The sequence below is a fragment of the Corylus avellana genome, chromosome 3 (genome assembly GCF_965113065.1).
Source record: "Corylus avellana chromosome 3, dhCorAvel1.hap1.2, whole genome shotgun sequence".
In the NCBI taxonomy this organism is placed as follows: domain Eukaryota; kingdom Viridiplantae; phylum Streptophyta; class Magnoliopsida; order Fagales; family Betulaceae; genus Corylus; species Corylus avellana.
Window position 1 is genome coordinate 5,819,286 of NC_142492.1, and position 15,615 is coordinate 5,834,900.

Genomic DNA, 15,615 nt, shown 5'->3' on the forward strand with positions numbered 1-15,615 from the left:
ATTGATTGTAGGGGCTTCGGAGGCTCGTCTTATTTCTCCTGGCTTCTCAAGAATGCCAAGAAACATCGACAGAAGCATTATGTTGCGTGAGCTGCAGGTAAAAATATTCCAGTACTACTACCAAAGAAGGATGATGCTTGGTGCAGCAACCCAGAGAGTCTCACCTGGAGGACCAGATTCTCAGCATCATTAACCAAAAATAAAAGAGAAAACATCTTTCTCTCATCTTTTTTTGGATGAATAAACATCTTTCTCTCATCGTACTTGTTAGAAATGAGTCTTAGGCCTAACTCAACCCAAAAGCTAGCTCATGAGTTGAGGTTTTTCTCCTCACATTATAAATGGCCCATCTCCTTAATACTCAGGCAATGTAGGACTTCCAACAATACTCTTAAAAGGCATATTTTAATGAGCAGTGTCTACGGCAGTAAAGCTTTGCTTGTCATTACCTTGTCTTCTTATCTCATTTTCTGGGATTTTTATTGGTTTCCATGCATTTTGCATTATATATATATATATATATATATATATATATATATATATACTACTGTCGGCAATGGATTACATGTCTTTATATTATTATACTCTCAAGTTGGCACTCGACGCCGATGACGCGTAAAAGAGAAATTATCTTTTTGCGTCTCCTATACATTTCTAGTAAATTTCTTCTATGTGGGTCGTATAGATTCAATAGTTAATTATAACGGCCATCTTTTTTTTTTTTTTTTTATGAATAAGCATTCATTAAAACCAAAGCTCAAATCAAAGCAACACCAAAACACAAGTACAACCCCCTTACAAAGCAAAACATGGGAAAACAAAACCCTCAAACCAACACCAAATACAGCACCTTACACCCCTTACAGATTAAAAACAAGGAAAAGCAAAACTACAAGCTAACATTATAGAGGATGGCAGAAGGTAAGTTCCACAAAGAACACAACAAAAGGTTTTCCCTAGTTCTAAGAAAACCTCTTTTTACAGCAATTCTAGTCCTGATTTCCCAGAAAATCTGCTTCAGCAGTTGCTCTTCAATTTTTGGAACACCATCATGTCTAAGCTCATTTCTAGTACACCAAAAGTTATAAACTACAAAACCAAGAACTAACTGACATATCAAGCATTTAAGAGAGTTCTTTCCCCACCTATTACAGCCTAGCTACACAAAGTTCATCCCAAATCACAGGAGGCATATCAATTCTGCAACGAATCATGCAATATTTCCAAATTCTCGAACTATAGCTGCATTCAAAGAAAATATGATCATGAGTTTCCAGTTGGGAATGGCAGAAACAACACTAAACCTCACCCTTATAACCCCATTTGAATAACCTTTCATCTGTAAGTAGCTTATCCTTCATAGCAAGCCACAAGATAAAAGCTTGCTTAGGAATTGCAAGAGGAAACCAAACTATTTTCCACCAAATAACCTCTGCATTCTTCTTTCTAAGGGCTTCCCAAGTCTCAGCACTAACATAGACACCCTTCTTAGAAATAGTCCAAACTGGCTTATCACATTTGCCTAAACAAACTTCAGAAAGCCTAGCTTGAATATCAACTAGAGCTTCTAATCTTGCTGGTCTCCAAAACCAATCACCACTGCAAATAATAGAAGACAGTTTAGTTTCAATATTACTTTGAGTATCATAAACAACCCTAAAGCCATATTGCTCAATCAAAACTCCTGCAGGATGCCACAAATCTAGCCACATATGAATGGTATCCCCATTCCCAACCTCAAACTTCAAGAACCTTTTGGCAATATCTCTTAGCTTCAAAATTTTCCTCCAACTCCAAGAACAATTCTGAGGAATACCTACACTCCAAAAACTCCTTCTTTTCAAAAGATTTTCTCTAACCTAGGCAACCCAAATAGAACTAGACCTAGCAAAAATACTCTAGATATGCCTAAGCATAGAAGTTTGATTCCGAATTTCAAGCCTCTTTAATCCCAAACCTCACTCCTTCTTAGGAAAACAAAGATCAGGCTAGGAAACCTTTGATTTAGCTACACCTTCTTCTTTCCCATTCCATAGAAACCTATTGAATTTTTGTTCAATAGCTCTAATGATCTTTTTAGGAAGAATGAAAATGCTCATCCAATATACTTGTAAACTATAAAGAAGAGAAGATAACAACTGGAGCCTGCCTGCATAGGAAAGATTCTTGGAAAGCGAAGAATCTATACGGCTAGAAATTCTGCTAAGTAAAGCTCCACAGTCAGCTGCAGAAAGTCTGAAAGAAATAAGAGGAACCCCAAGGTACCTCCACAGGGAGATGACCTTCCTTTATCATCAAATCATCCACCAAAATATGCTTCATTCTATCTGAAATTCTAGAACAATAGAGAGAACTCTTTGAAGAATTAGCTTTCAACCCAGACAGATTCTCAAACTCAATAAAAGCAGCCTTGATAACTTTTATAGAACTCAAACTAGCTTCTGAAAAATGAAAAGATCATCTGCAAAACACAAATGAGTAAGCTTCATTCTCTCACATTTAGGATGGAACTTAAAACCAGCATTACCACCAGTATGTGCAGCCATAATCCGAGAGAAAACCTCCATAGCAAGAACAAACAAGTAAGGAGAAATAGGGTCACCTTGCCTCAACCCCTTTTTACCTTCAAAATAGCCAACTAAAGTACCATTGATACAAACAGAAAGTTTAAGAGATGTAATGCACACCCTGATCCAGCTCAAAAATCTAGTAGGGAAACCAAAACAGTGAAGACAATGAAGCATAAATTCCCAATTCACAGAATCATATGCTTTCATAACGTATATTTTCAAAGTACACCTAGGTTTCCCTTTTTCTTTATGATAACCCCTCACAAGTTCCTGAGCCAATAGAACATTTTCAGATATATTCCTAGAAGGAATGAAAGCAGATTGGTTCATTCTCACCAAATCACCCAAAAAAGGCAACATCCTGTTAGACAGAATTTTTGCAATGCATTTATATATAACATTACAACAAGCAATAGGTCTAAAATCTCCCATGGCAGAAGGATTAACCTTTTTAGGAACCAAAGAAAGAATAGTAGCATTCACTTTCTTAAGCAATAAACCAGATGTAAAGAAACCTTTAATAGCAGCCACTACCTCCTTACCCACAATAGACCAAGTAGACTTAAAAAAATCTACTGAAAACCCATCAGGACCAGGGGCCTTATTTGCTTTCATATGAAACAAAGTGTCTCTGATTTCATCTTCAGAAACCTCCTTCTCCAAAGTAGCAGCATGTTCAGAAGAAATAGCAACAGGAATAAGTTGCCTAACTCGAGCTGCTTTTGCATCAGTGAATTGTAGGTGATTTGTACCTAACAGATTCTTATAAAAGTCCTCAGCCACCCTCTTAATCTGATCAACATCATCCACTTTAGTGCCATGCTCATCTCACAGATAATTAATAGTTTTCTTGGCATTTTGAAGCTCTATAGAAAAAACTATTATTCTAATCTCCCAAATTCAACCATTGATTCCTTGCCTTCTACTTCAAGAAAGATTTCTCAGCTCTAGAAATAGAAACATAAGCATGAAGACATTCCCTTTCCTTAAGAAGACTATCAGCACTGCCAAAAGAAGCAAGAACATCATTTTGAGCTAAATTCAGATTCTCTCGAGCCTGAATAACTTTTTGCTTCAAATTCCCAAAACAAACCGGATTTTTCTCTTTTAACATAGCTTTCACAAACCTAAGCTTAACATACAACTGAAACATTGGGAATCCCTCAACATGAATGCTCCAACCCTCCTTAACCCAATCCAAGAACCCTTTATGCTCTAACCAATAATTATAGAACTTAAGAGGTTTAGGGCCAAAACTTTGTAAAGTACCTATTGAAATAATAGCAGGAGAATGATCAGAAATGCCCTCTAAAAGGAATTCCACAACAATATTTCCAAAAATACTTATCCAGTTTACATTAGCCAAAACTCTATCTAGTTTTCTTGCTACAAACCGAGGCTCCTCACTTTTATTAGTCCAAGTGTAAAAACACCCACTAAAATTAAGATCCAAAACTTCAAGATCATTTAAACACTGACCAAATTCAATTTCATAAGAAGATAGTTTATCAGATCCCCATTTTTCAGCCAAGGAAAGAACCACATTAAAATCCCCACAAATCATCCAGGATTAGTACCTACTTTTGCCTTCATAGAACACAAATTAGTCCAAAGATGCTTTCTATCCACCCCCTGGTTAGCCCCATAGACAAAAGAATGAAACCAACAGAAATTACTAGTAAGGGACTTAATAGAACAATTAATACTTTGCTCACTTTTATCCAAAACAGAAACTTCATAATCAGAATTTTTCCAACAAATTCAGATTCTTCCCAAAAAGTGTTTATCGTAGTTAAAAACATAGTCTCAATCTAGAACAATACAAGCCCTAACTTTTTCAGCCTTATTTTCCTTCACTTTAGTCTCAATCAAACAAATAAGGCTAATCTTATGTCTTCAAATCATACTCACAACCTTCTTCTGCTTAAAGGGGTGATGCAAACCCCTTACATTCCAAATCAGAAAATTCATACAGTAGGAGAAAAACCTCTCATCAAGACCTCCTCCTCTTCACCCATTTTACCTTTCCCTTTAACTTTTGCACTCTCCTCCACCAAAGCAGATTCAATAACTTTTTGAAGAGAAGAAAAAGTATTTACACCCTTCACCTCTCCTGATTTAAAATTACCATCAGCTCTAGCCAAAAGATGAAAAGAATTAGTCCAATGACTATTGCTATCCTTTATAGTGGCCTTTGAAACAGAAGTTCTTTTAGCTCTAACCACATTCCATTTAGGCTCAACCACTGCTTTAGGAACAACATTCTTCACCTCAGCAACCTTCTCCAACACAGAACCAACATGCAAATTATAAACAGGCTCAGATTTTTTTGGAAGCCACACCTATTTCTCAACCTTAGAACAAGTATGGGAGAGATAACCAAATGACTTACACTTCTCGCATTTGATAGGAAGCCAAGGATATTCAATGCCAACTACAACCCTTCCCCCATCAACACCAACAATTTCAATCCCCTTTGGAAAACCAGAATCTATATCCACTTCAACCAAAACCCTAGCAAAACCAAGCCTCAACTGCTCCTCAGTGACAAAATCGACACAAATAGGTTTACCAACACCACTAGCCACATAACTCAAACATGTAGCATTCCAAAACTCAATAGGCAGATTATGTAATTTAATCCAAACAGAAACAGAAGATAAAGAAATCTTGAGAAGTTGCATGCTAGGAGTCCATTTACGCAAGATCAAAGGTTTATTAGCCATATGCCAAAATTTTGCCTCCATCACCTCATCTCGTGTCTTCTCATCAGCAAATTTAAACAAATATAAGCCATTCTCCAACAAGTAAACTTCAACCTTCCCATATTGAGCCCAAATACTTTCTACAGTACGTTTAACAATATAATAGGGGAGGGGCTTGTCAAGAAACTGGCCAACTAGAGAAGAAGACCATTTTGAAATACCTTCCTCAATAGCTTCCTTAGGTGGCTTCACTACAACTCCACCATCTTCAAGAGAAGGAGCAAAATACTGCAATGTTCCTATAGATTTCTCCTTACGAAACAATTGCCTCCAATCCTGAACTGCACTCTTCTGAGCAACCGTAACAGAAGGCTCAACAACAACAGGATCACTCACTAATTCAACCTCAGGAAAACCAGAAGGAATCGCCATAGCCTTCTCTCGCAAAACAGAGTTGTTTTCAACAAGCAAATTGTAAGTATCAGGTTTCGAAGCATCCACATCCTCACAAAACACTGTCAAATTATCACAATTCTCTTCCTCTTCACTCAGATCTACCTCACAATCCAGAGATCGCGAAGCAACCTCCAAATTAGCTGAAGCATCCTTCAACAACAATTTTGATACCTTCTTCCCACCACGACCCATATTTGCTCGTTTGGCCATAACTCACCAATCGATCATTCCTCCAAGAGAATTTCAATGAGCAAAGAACGCCGGAGCACCGGCACTAGAATCGAAGTTGTCAGAAAAGAGACGTGCCTACACGCACTAGAACAAGAAGGCGCTTAAGAACCAGTCACAGAGAAACTAACTACCTCTAAAAATCGCTAGGAAGCTATGCCACATCAGCAGAGCCCATTCCCATCCTATGTCATTTCACTTTGGCATCTTATAACAGCCATCTTACGCGTATAATCATATTGCACTGCCACTTGTGGCATTATGCAATATCTCTACAACTACTTGTGCAGAATTAATGTTACTCCAGTTATTTGGTCCAAACCAGAAATTATGGTTCTGCATGCATGATAATATTACTTCAAATGCCCTTCATCTTGCTGGTTAAAGGCTAGTATGAAGCCTATAAGAACTCTCATCGGCTTCCACACCCCAAATTTGGTTACCCTCCTCTTCCAATTCTTTCAAAATGAATTTTGAAATGACCAATGAGGAATTCTCAATTCTGACAGGGCCAACTCTGTCGCCTAAGGCCCACCATCGAATAAGTCCCCCAAAATCCAAACATATAGTAGTAGTAATGATTGGAAATTACATTCTTAATGCTATTCCATTAAAGAAAAAAAGGAGAGGAGTAAAGAAATCTATACATATGCGAGCCAAGAGTCTACTCATCTTTAATTTACTTTGCTGCATCATATACAAAGAGATTAGAGAGGGACCTATAGTTATAATATGAGGGTAAAATGATTCAAACAAAAATTGAAATTACTATTTTACCCTCTTGTTATAACTAATCAATTCCTCTCCACTTTTTTTTAACTAGAGAGGATCCTGGTCCAATTTGATGTTATTTTACAATTAAATAATTTCAAAGAGGTGAGCTAAAAGTTCACACATCTTTAATTGGTAATACAACATTAGAAGAGTTTCAATGCTATTCTCCCTCTCTCCGTGTCATTTCATAAAAAAATAAAAGTAAAATAAAACGAAATTCAAAGAGGGTGAGCTAAATCCATTCATCTTTCTTTAATAGGCAACACCAAATACAGAGAAATTTGAATTAAATCCACTACAATTATTTTCTCTCCCTCTTGTGACTTTCTATCTTTTTGTCTCTAAAGTCTCAATCCTTCATTGAAATCTTTTTGAATTTGATAATTTCTTTTGCTTTGAATCTTATATAGTTCGTGGTACAAGTCCTTCACTTTCTGAATCAGTCATTCCTTATATGATAAAAAGATTAATCAATGCTCTCAAATTGCCAATAATGCACTCATAGTCAGCCACTTACATTAGGTTTTTGGTTTGATTATCATGAATTATCATGGATTCTTTATTTATTTGTTGTTGCTAATTGATCATATGTTAGGGAAATTTGTCTTTCCTTGTGCAGGTTGAGTTTGTTAAGTAATCCTATCATAAAGTGAAGCTAAAATTGTGCATTTGACCATTTAGGTTGGTGGTTTAATGACCTAAGGAAATCTCCAAGTGGTTAAGCATGCACTAGGACATGGGTTCAAATCCCGTTATGGGAATCTCCATGCTTAATTAGTATAAATCACATTAGTTCTCATTACTGTCCTGATGAGTTTGAGTCAAGTTATGGCTTAGATGGACTTAAGGGAGCACCTGCGATTCCCACCATCTAGGCCCCTCCATAGTAAGTGCTACTATGGTCACACCCAAGTAGAATAGTCATAGCTAGTCTCTCCTGAAATTAAAATAAATATAATTTAATTCATATTTAAATATAAGAAATTGTCTCACTTAAATTAGTTGCCTTAAGCCTCAAAATCTATCGAGCTAATTCTGTGATAAGCGTTAAATGTTGCACATTCAAGCCCCTTAACTCATATATATTAATCTCTTAGCTTCATTGTAATATAATATTTTGTGTTGTTTTGGTGTTTTCTGTGTTTTCAGGTTTCTAAGGAGAAATGCACTTAATTCCATTAAATTCGGGCTTGAGAAAATACCAAGTAAAAGGGGCTTCAAACGCACCTCAGTAGGCTCTAGCGCAACACACAGCTCAAGCACCGCTTTAAGGCTCGTGCGCATGCAGCACCTATAGCCCATGACGATCGAGCGCAGAAACCAGGCTCGAGCACATAAAAAAGGCTCAAGCACACGCGTCAGAATGTGAATCTTTCCCTGTGAAACCTGTTCAAAATGTTTCCAACGCCTACCATAATTCAAGTAGGCCTTCTAGAACACGCCTAGGACTATTCTAATCTGATTTTTGGGAGGCTTAACCCACATGGAAGAGAAGGAAACACAATGATGGGTTTTTAATCAAGAGATAACCTATAAATGTGTGATTAAGCTGAAATTGAGAGGGGGCTGCAATTCCTTGAAAAGAAGACTTAAAAGCAACAACTCATAGCTTAAAAAGGGAGCTAATTTCATGCATTGAGAGGGACCAGAGCTCAAAAGAAAGAACACACTACACTTGCTAGCAAATTCGTTCTAAGGCTTGGGAGGTGCTAGGAGAGGAAAATGGACAAGGTTTAGGCTTATTCCAGCACCTCCGTGAGTGGCTAAAGTCCACCATAGGGCATTGATGAAGCCTTTTCCAAATAGCATGGCTTAATTGTATTATTCTTTCAGAATTTATGCATATGTATGATGATTGTATAGCCTAGAGTATCACATTTGTGTAATATTTGTGGATGGGGAGAACCATAAGTCTAAAACACTTGTGATTGGGATTAAAGTTCATATTCAATCTTGATGAAATCTTAATCTTGTCTTAAAAAGCTTTTTATCTTGATTGATTTCAACCATTTTCATTTTCTGTGATTATGTGAATGATAGTTATGCAATGGTATTCTTTGACACAAACTCAAGAGGGTTTGATAGGTCATGCCTAGAAAAGATGACTCATATTACACTTTAGTTTAGTATAATGTAGATAGATGGTTCATGATAACCGAAGATGAGTTATGCTTCTACATTGAGTGTATGTAAAACCTTCTTGAGAGTTTTGATCATTTATGCCTAGGAAAGATAGGTCGTGCTGCATTTTAGTGATTAGGCGAATGATTCGTGCCAACCAAAAATAGACTATGCTTAGCTTTTGATTGTGGTAATTTCTTGCAAACTTGGTTGGGTGTTTGACACAAACACACGGGGCATATAATGCATAGAATGAGATTTTCATATTCAATATGATTAGCCATTGTTATGAGGTTAATGGTGAAGTTAATCATTTATCCCTCATCCATAATATTTACTCTTTCTATTTCTGCATTTACTTTTCCTAAGTGAAAACCATGCAAACAAATCATCTTTTTGAATTAAGTTAGAAAAGATCTTATGAGCTAAACAACAAGACCACTTTTACGCAATCATTGATATTCGACACCTTCTATATAATCCTATCCTACAAAGATTCATACTATTGCGAGTAATTATTTTATTATTGATATATGCTTAAAAAATTAAAAAAAAAAAAAAAAAAAGGGAATCACATCATTCTGCTCGATTGGAATCCCCCTTTACACTAGACAAAGCAATGTCCTCCTTGTGAACCAAAATTTCAAAAGGCTCAAGCAGCCTATATGGAAGCTCAAGAAGCCATCAAGCTTGGCCTAGCCTGCACATGAAGTCAACTTTCTTGTTATCATCCTTGTACTTCAAAATATAGCTCTCAGTACCAATTGAAAGACATTTCCTATTATTCCATATTTTCTTCTTCCATTGTTTTTTTTTTGATATGTCCACACAAGGGAAGGGGGAGAGGAGATTTGAACTAGTAACTTCCGCTTCATGGGGCGTGATCCACAGCCGATTAAGCTACCCCTTGGAACTTCTTCTTCCATTGTTGCTGCCACATGATGGTCAGCAGAAAAGGTTCATAAAAAATCCTCCATTTGTGCATGATAATGTCACTCTAATTAATGCCCTTCATCTTGCCAGTCAAATTAGAAAGCTTTGCATGGAGCATCTTTATTCTTGGAAAAACTCTCTAGCGCTTCCAAACCCCAAATATGGTTACCCTCACCTCCCAATTCTATCAAAACAAATTTTGACATGAGAAATTAGAGAGGATTCTTAATGCTAGTCCCCATATGCAAGAACTCAAATAGTACCCCCCATGTTTAACTGGGCAAGAAAATGTTAGAATTCATAGCACAGACAAGAAAATTATCTACAAAGAAGGAGGAAGAAATCAAGACACAAAAATTTAACATGGTTCAACAAGATTAGCTACATTCACAGGAAACTATGATAATTCTTCTACGAAAAACTACAATGAACATCTCTTTCTCTTTTCTTATGAAACCTCAAATTACCTCTATAATACCCCAAACAAAAACAGATTGTAATTTTTAAAAAAATAATAAAAAATCTAAAATCTAAAAACATACACATCATTAATAATCAAAGGAAATACAATAATTTATGAGAATAAAATTTGTATGGGAATAATATCTTTAATTAAAGGAAACTAGTGTTATAAAATGGGAAACAAATAATAAAAACCCTAAAGTAGGAAAAAAACCTAGAAAAATAATAAAACATATTAATAAGTAACAAAAAAAACCAAAATTTGAGCAGACCGATCAATTAGCCTGGCCACATCAGCACCTTATCCACAGTCATCAATAGATATCGGTACAAAATAGTGATTGATCGGTATAAGACCTGCATGCGAAAATAATATGTTCAAAACTTGTTAAACATGGGACTTTCACTATAAAAATAAAAATCCCATAAACCCTAGAAGACGGATTTCTTTGTCCAACTAGCAGTCAAGAAGGAGAGAAAGAGGAGGGAAGAGAGAAACCATTTTTATGGTGCTTTGAGGATATGGAAGGAGATTCCACACCACCAACGGGTAAAATAAGAAACTCTAGTCTCCATTTCATATTGTTTAAGTTTACTTTGTTTAATATGTTGTTTAGCATGCTGAAAGTGTAGATCAACTTCGGCAAGATGACAACTTTTTGTATTACGAAATTGTATGACTAAATAACTCTTGTGATTTGGTCTAACACACAACTCATTTTGTGAGGGAGTCGATGTTGTTTCAAGATGTAAATGGGTTGGAATACAATAAATTTAAAGACTTTTTGTTAAAGGGGAAGGACCCGTTGTCAAGCCCCTCACTTGTGGGGACGCCAGACTAGCGTCTCGCAAGTGGCTCTATAGTATAACATTAGGGCTCACGTCACCCTACTTGCAAGTCAAATTTTTTTTCAAGCCATCTTGACCCCTTCCCAACCTCCGTTTGTCACGGAATTCTATGAGCATGTAGATCTCTTTGAGATGAATGTTTTGATGCATGGCATGAAATCTTTTGAGTCCATTTGACTTGGGTTTTAAGACTTGAAATTTTTTGTTACAATTTTCATTGTTATTTTAATTGGACCATGAAACCAACTCCAATTAACTCCAAATTTTTACTACTTGTTCTCAACACGTGAAAAGTCATATATTAATGAGTCAGTCAAATTAAATTTCAATTTCTAAACCTTGCTCATTATATTTAATGAATGAGTAAATGTAATAATCCTAACCCATGAATCTACAGTAAACCGACCGGAATCACCGGATCGGAGATGTCCATCCTCTTAAACATCTAGCGACATGTCCGCATTAAGCCCACGTGCGGGTGCTACTGACGTGGCGCTGACTTGGCTGCTTCCCTCCCAACACTCGCCCTCTAGCGCGTCTCCTCCCAACCTCACTCTCCAAGAGCAACTCTCACAGAGAGCGAGCAGAGCTAGGATCACCGATTTCGCTCCAGTCCAGCCGTCTAGGGTTCCTCTACCCCAACAAATTCAAAACCTGATTCGATTACTTCCTTTCTCTGCGGCCCAAAACCCTAAATTTCCTCCGCCTTCCCCTCCAAAAACCCTAATGCCCTACATTCCAAATTCCCCCTAACCCCTAAATCCTGGGGTTTTAAAATCCTCCATCAAGATAGGGTTTTTGTTTCTGGACTTCTCCTTAGTCAAAAAAAAAACTAAAGATATTACCTTTAAATCGTTTCGGTTTCCAGGGTTTTCGTTCAAATTAGGGTTTTTGGGAGCTCGTTTACATGTATGGCTTCAGGGCTACTAGGCGGTGACGAAGCGAGAGAGAAGAAGCGCAGGTGGGAGGAGAGCAACCACGTCTATTCCCGGAAGCACCACAAGAAATCCAAGAATTCCAACAATGTGTCCTCCCAAACCCTAGCCACCACCACCACCGAAGACAACAACTCTCAGCCGCCGCGGAGTTTCGATGAGGTGGCTTCCGACGATTCGTCTAGCCTCAATCGCCCGCAGCCGGTCGCACAGGGCGGCCGTGAGCTCGCCAATGGGAATGACTTGCCGGGTTATTCGAGGTTCCAGGACCGGGTTAGGATTAGCGTGAGTTCGAGGCCGAAGAGTGAGGTTAGAGAGCTTAGGAGGAAGCTAGTGAGTGAGCTTGACCAAGTGAGGGGCCTAATGAAGAAGCTTGAAGATGCGGTTGATAGGGTTGGGAGTGCAATGAGGGTAAATTCGGAGGTGGGTTCGAATTCGAAGCCGTTTCGGGCTGTGGCGGAGACTAAGGATCAATGGGTTGGTGAATTAGTGGAGAAAGAGAAGAGGGCGCCCAAGGAAAAGCAGTATTATAAGAATTCGGATTTGGTTTCAGGGAAGGAGAGTAAAAAGAAGTTGAAATCCAATGGAGGGAAGAGGGATGATGGGCTTGAAAAGGGATTCAGAGTTGATAAGGATTGGCATTCGAGTCCGGTGTTCAAGAGTTGTGGTGATTTGCTGGTCAAGTTGATGAAGCATAAGTTTGGTTGGGTGTTTAATAAGCCAGTGGATGTGAAGGGTCTCGGACTTCACGATTACTATACCATTATAAAGCACCCTATGGATTTGGGAACGGTGAAGACTAGGCTGAACAAGAATTGGTATAAGTCGCCGAGGGAGTTTGCAGAGGATGTAAGACGTGCATTTAGTAATGCCATGTTGTATAATCCGAAAGGGCAGGATGTTCACTTCATGGCTGAGCAGCTGTCCAAGATATTTGAGGACCAGTGGAAGCCCATAGAGGCCGAGTTTAAGCGTACTAGGAGAGTTGAAATGGCTCGTGATGCAGCTTTGTCAACACCCACATCAAGAAAGGCTCCAATGCTAGCTCGAGCTCCGGCTCCAGCTCCAGCTCCTGCTCCTGCTCCTCCACCACCAGTGGAAATGAGGACTTTGGATAGAGCAGAATCTATGACAATGCCTGTGGAACCCAAAATGAAAGCTGCTAGCTCTAGTCAGCTGGGTAGGACCCCCCTTCCGAAGAAACCAAAAGCTAGGGATCCTGATAAAAGGGACATGACTTACGAGGAGAAGCAGAGGCTCAGCTTAAACCTTCAGAGTTTGCCTTCGGAGAAACTAGATAATATTGTCCAGATAATTAGGAGGAGGAATCCTGGGATTTTTCAACAAGATGATGAGATTGAAGTGGACATGGGAAGTGTTGATCCAGAAACACTTTGGGAACTAGATAGATTTGTGACCAATTACAAGAAGAGTTTGAGCAAGAATAAGAGAAAAGCTGAACTTGCTCCTCATTCAGAGGCAGAAACCGACCATGCTACCCAGGAGACAGTAAGACCATGAATTACTTATTATTTCAGTCTCTCACGTTCTTTTCTACATGAAAATGTTGTTGGCTAAATTCATGTAATCATCTTGCAGAATGTGGCTCCAGCCATTGCCGAGGCACCAAAAGAAAATGAACCAGGTAAAATTCTTGAATTCAAAAGGATTGGTGGTTCTTTGGTTTGAGCTCATCCTTGGGTTCTGAGGAAAATCTAATTATGTGGTGATATTATTTGGAAACCTGTTGGATTTTGGCTAGCTGAAAACAATGCTACCAAATTCACCCCAGTTCAAGGAAAAAAGCAAGGTGATAACGTGAGTGGATCGAGTAGTTCCAGTGGTTCTAGCAGCGGCTCTGGATCCTCTTCAAGTGGTAAATACTAAATAGTTCCAATTAATGGCTGCTAAATAGTATGCTTGCATGTGTTTGATTGTAGCACCATCTAAGTCCGTATGTAGGTTAATTAATCTACTCTATTATTCTCTATTATTTTGCTTTCAGATTCTGACAGTGATAGTCGCTCTGTTTCTGGATCAGATGCGGAGCATTTACCATAAACTTAAGAGGATCCATTTGAGGTTGGAAGCATTATCTTTTTCTTTTGTATACATATAGCATTATCTTAGTTATTGAAATTCATTGGTATCCTTTTATATATGTGACTTGTAATAACATTGCCATTCAAGCTTTGTATTATACATTTGGGAAATTATGTAACCCAAAAAGTGCGAAAGCACGATAGGTTGGTGACATAATTTCCCTATGTCTTTCACCCCTAAGACTCAACGGTTGAGTCCATCTCACCCGCTTCATTATTGAATATCTTTTAAAGTGTGCCCCAAACATTGTAAGGTGGTAGTAACATGCTGTGTCGTTATGTAAAGCCCATGTTCTATGCCGATTGTTCAGTTGCAGCTGGATTATAAAAGCTCCTTTGAGTCTGAAACCTGTTCATAAACTGAGCGTACTTGAAATGAGAATATTAATATGGATGAGTGGGAATATTAGGAAAGATAAGATAAGGAATGAAGTCATCCATTCAAAGTTACGGGTTGCCACTGTTGAGAAAAAGATGAAGGAGAGTTGTTTAAGATGGTTAGTCGTGAAACGGAAACAATCAATGAACTGGTAAGAGAAAGTGATTTAATTGAAGTTGATGGAGTGAAAAGTGGGAGGCTTAGAATAACATGTGGTAGAAATAAAGAAAAATGATATGGTAATTAGGGAGGCAAGAGCTAGTATGACTTTAAATAGATGGAATGGGGAAAAAAATAGTTGAATTGATTTGAGAACTGAAGTGGTTTTTTTTAAAAAAAAAAAATTAATTTGTCATTATTTGTGATTTATATGAATTTATCAATATAAGTTAACTAATCGGTAATAGTTTCAAAAGAGATGCAGATATTTTGGAGAATTCCCTTTCCAGATTCTATTTCCAACTTATGCCATGTAGGCTTTCATGGTAACACAGTTTTCAGATTGATTCTTGTTATAGAAGGATGACTGATAGTGTTTGTGTGTGTCTGTGTGTGGGTCTCTGTGTGCTTTTGTGTGTATACTTTGCCCATGAACACACACTCGCATGTGGGAGTGTGTATGGTCCAGTTACGAGATAATGAAGCCAAAGTTGATAGGCTCACTTATTTTGCTGCAGTTGTTAAAGGTGGGAGATGTAGGTTGATCTGCAACTGTGACAACTGAAGATTTGAGATGCTGATTTTGAGTGGGATATGGTTTGGTGTAAAACCATTCAAGGTGCTTTGCTTTTCGGTTGCTCTGTAAAATGTTTTCTGTTCGGAATATTTATAGTGCTTACAACTGTTTTTGCAGCATTTTGTATGATAAAGTAAATACCCTAATGACAGGAACCTTTTTTTGTTTTTTTTGTAACAAATGTTCATTGCCACCAACCGCTAGTCACCCTGATTTGAGAATGCTGATGCTAGGGTTTCCTGTTTGTCCTGTAAGCATTTGCGTCAACATTGTTGGTCATTTAAATTTTTTATTTTTTCTTTTAACCATGGCTGATCTAAAAGGCAGATTGATAGTATCATGTCAGCATAATATGATAGTGGTGT

General features: G+C 37.9%; 2 protein-coding genes across 2 annotated transcripts; one reads left to right on the forward strand and one right to left on the reverse strand.

Annotated features, from left to right (window-relative positions):
• Positions 1–1,298: 1,298 nt before the first annotated feature.
• LOC148586722 (uncharacterized) lies at positions 1,299–5,923 on the reverse strand. The gene is made up of 7 exons (XM_088514156.1): positions 4,925–5,923; positions 4,544–4,849; positions 4,152–4,202; positions 3,532–4,044; positions 2,528–3,362; positions 2,266–2,441; positions 1,299–1,859 (listed from the first exon to the last, which is right to left on the reverse strand). The coding sequence occupies exons 1-7, from the start codon at positions 5,921–5,923 to the stop codon at positions 1,299–1,301; spliced, it is 3,441 nt and encodes a 1,146-aa protein (XP_088370282.1).
• Positions 5,924–11,602: 5,679 nt separating this feature from the next.
• Positions 11,603–15,558, forward strand: GTE3 (global transcription factor group E3). The gene is made up of 5 exons (XM_059587271.2): positions 11,603–13,542; positions 13,633–13,678; positions 13,796–13,909; positions 14,039–14,115; positions 15,192–15,558. The coding sequence occupies exons 1-4, from the start codon at positions 12,010–12,012 to the stop codon at positions 14,092–14,094; spliced, it is 1,749 nt and encodes a 582-aa protein (XP_059443254.1). The 5' UTR covers positions 11,603–12,009; the 3' UTR covers positions 14,095–14,115; positions 15,192–15,558.
• The last annotated feature ends 57 nt before the right edge of the window (positions 15,559–15,615 follow it).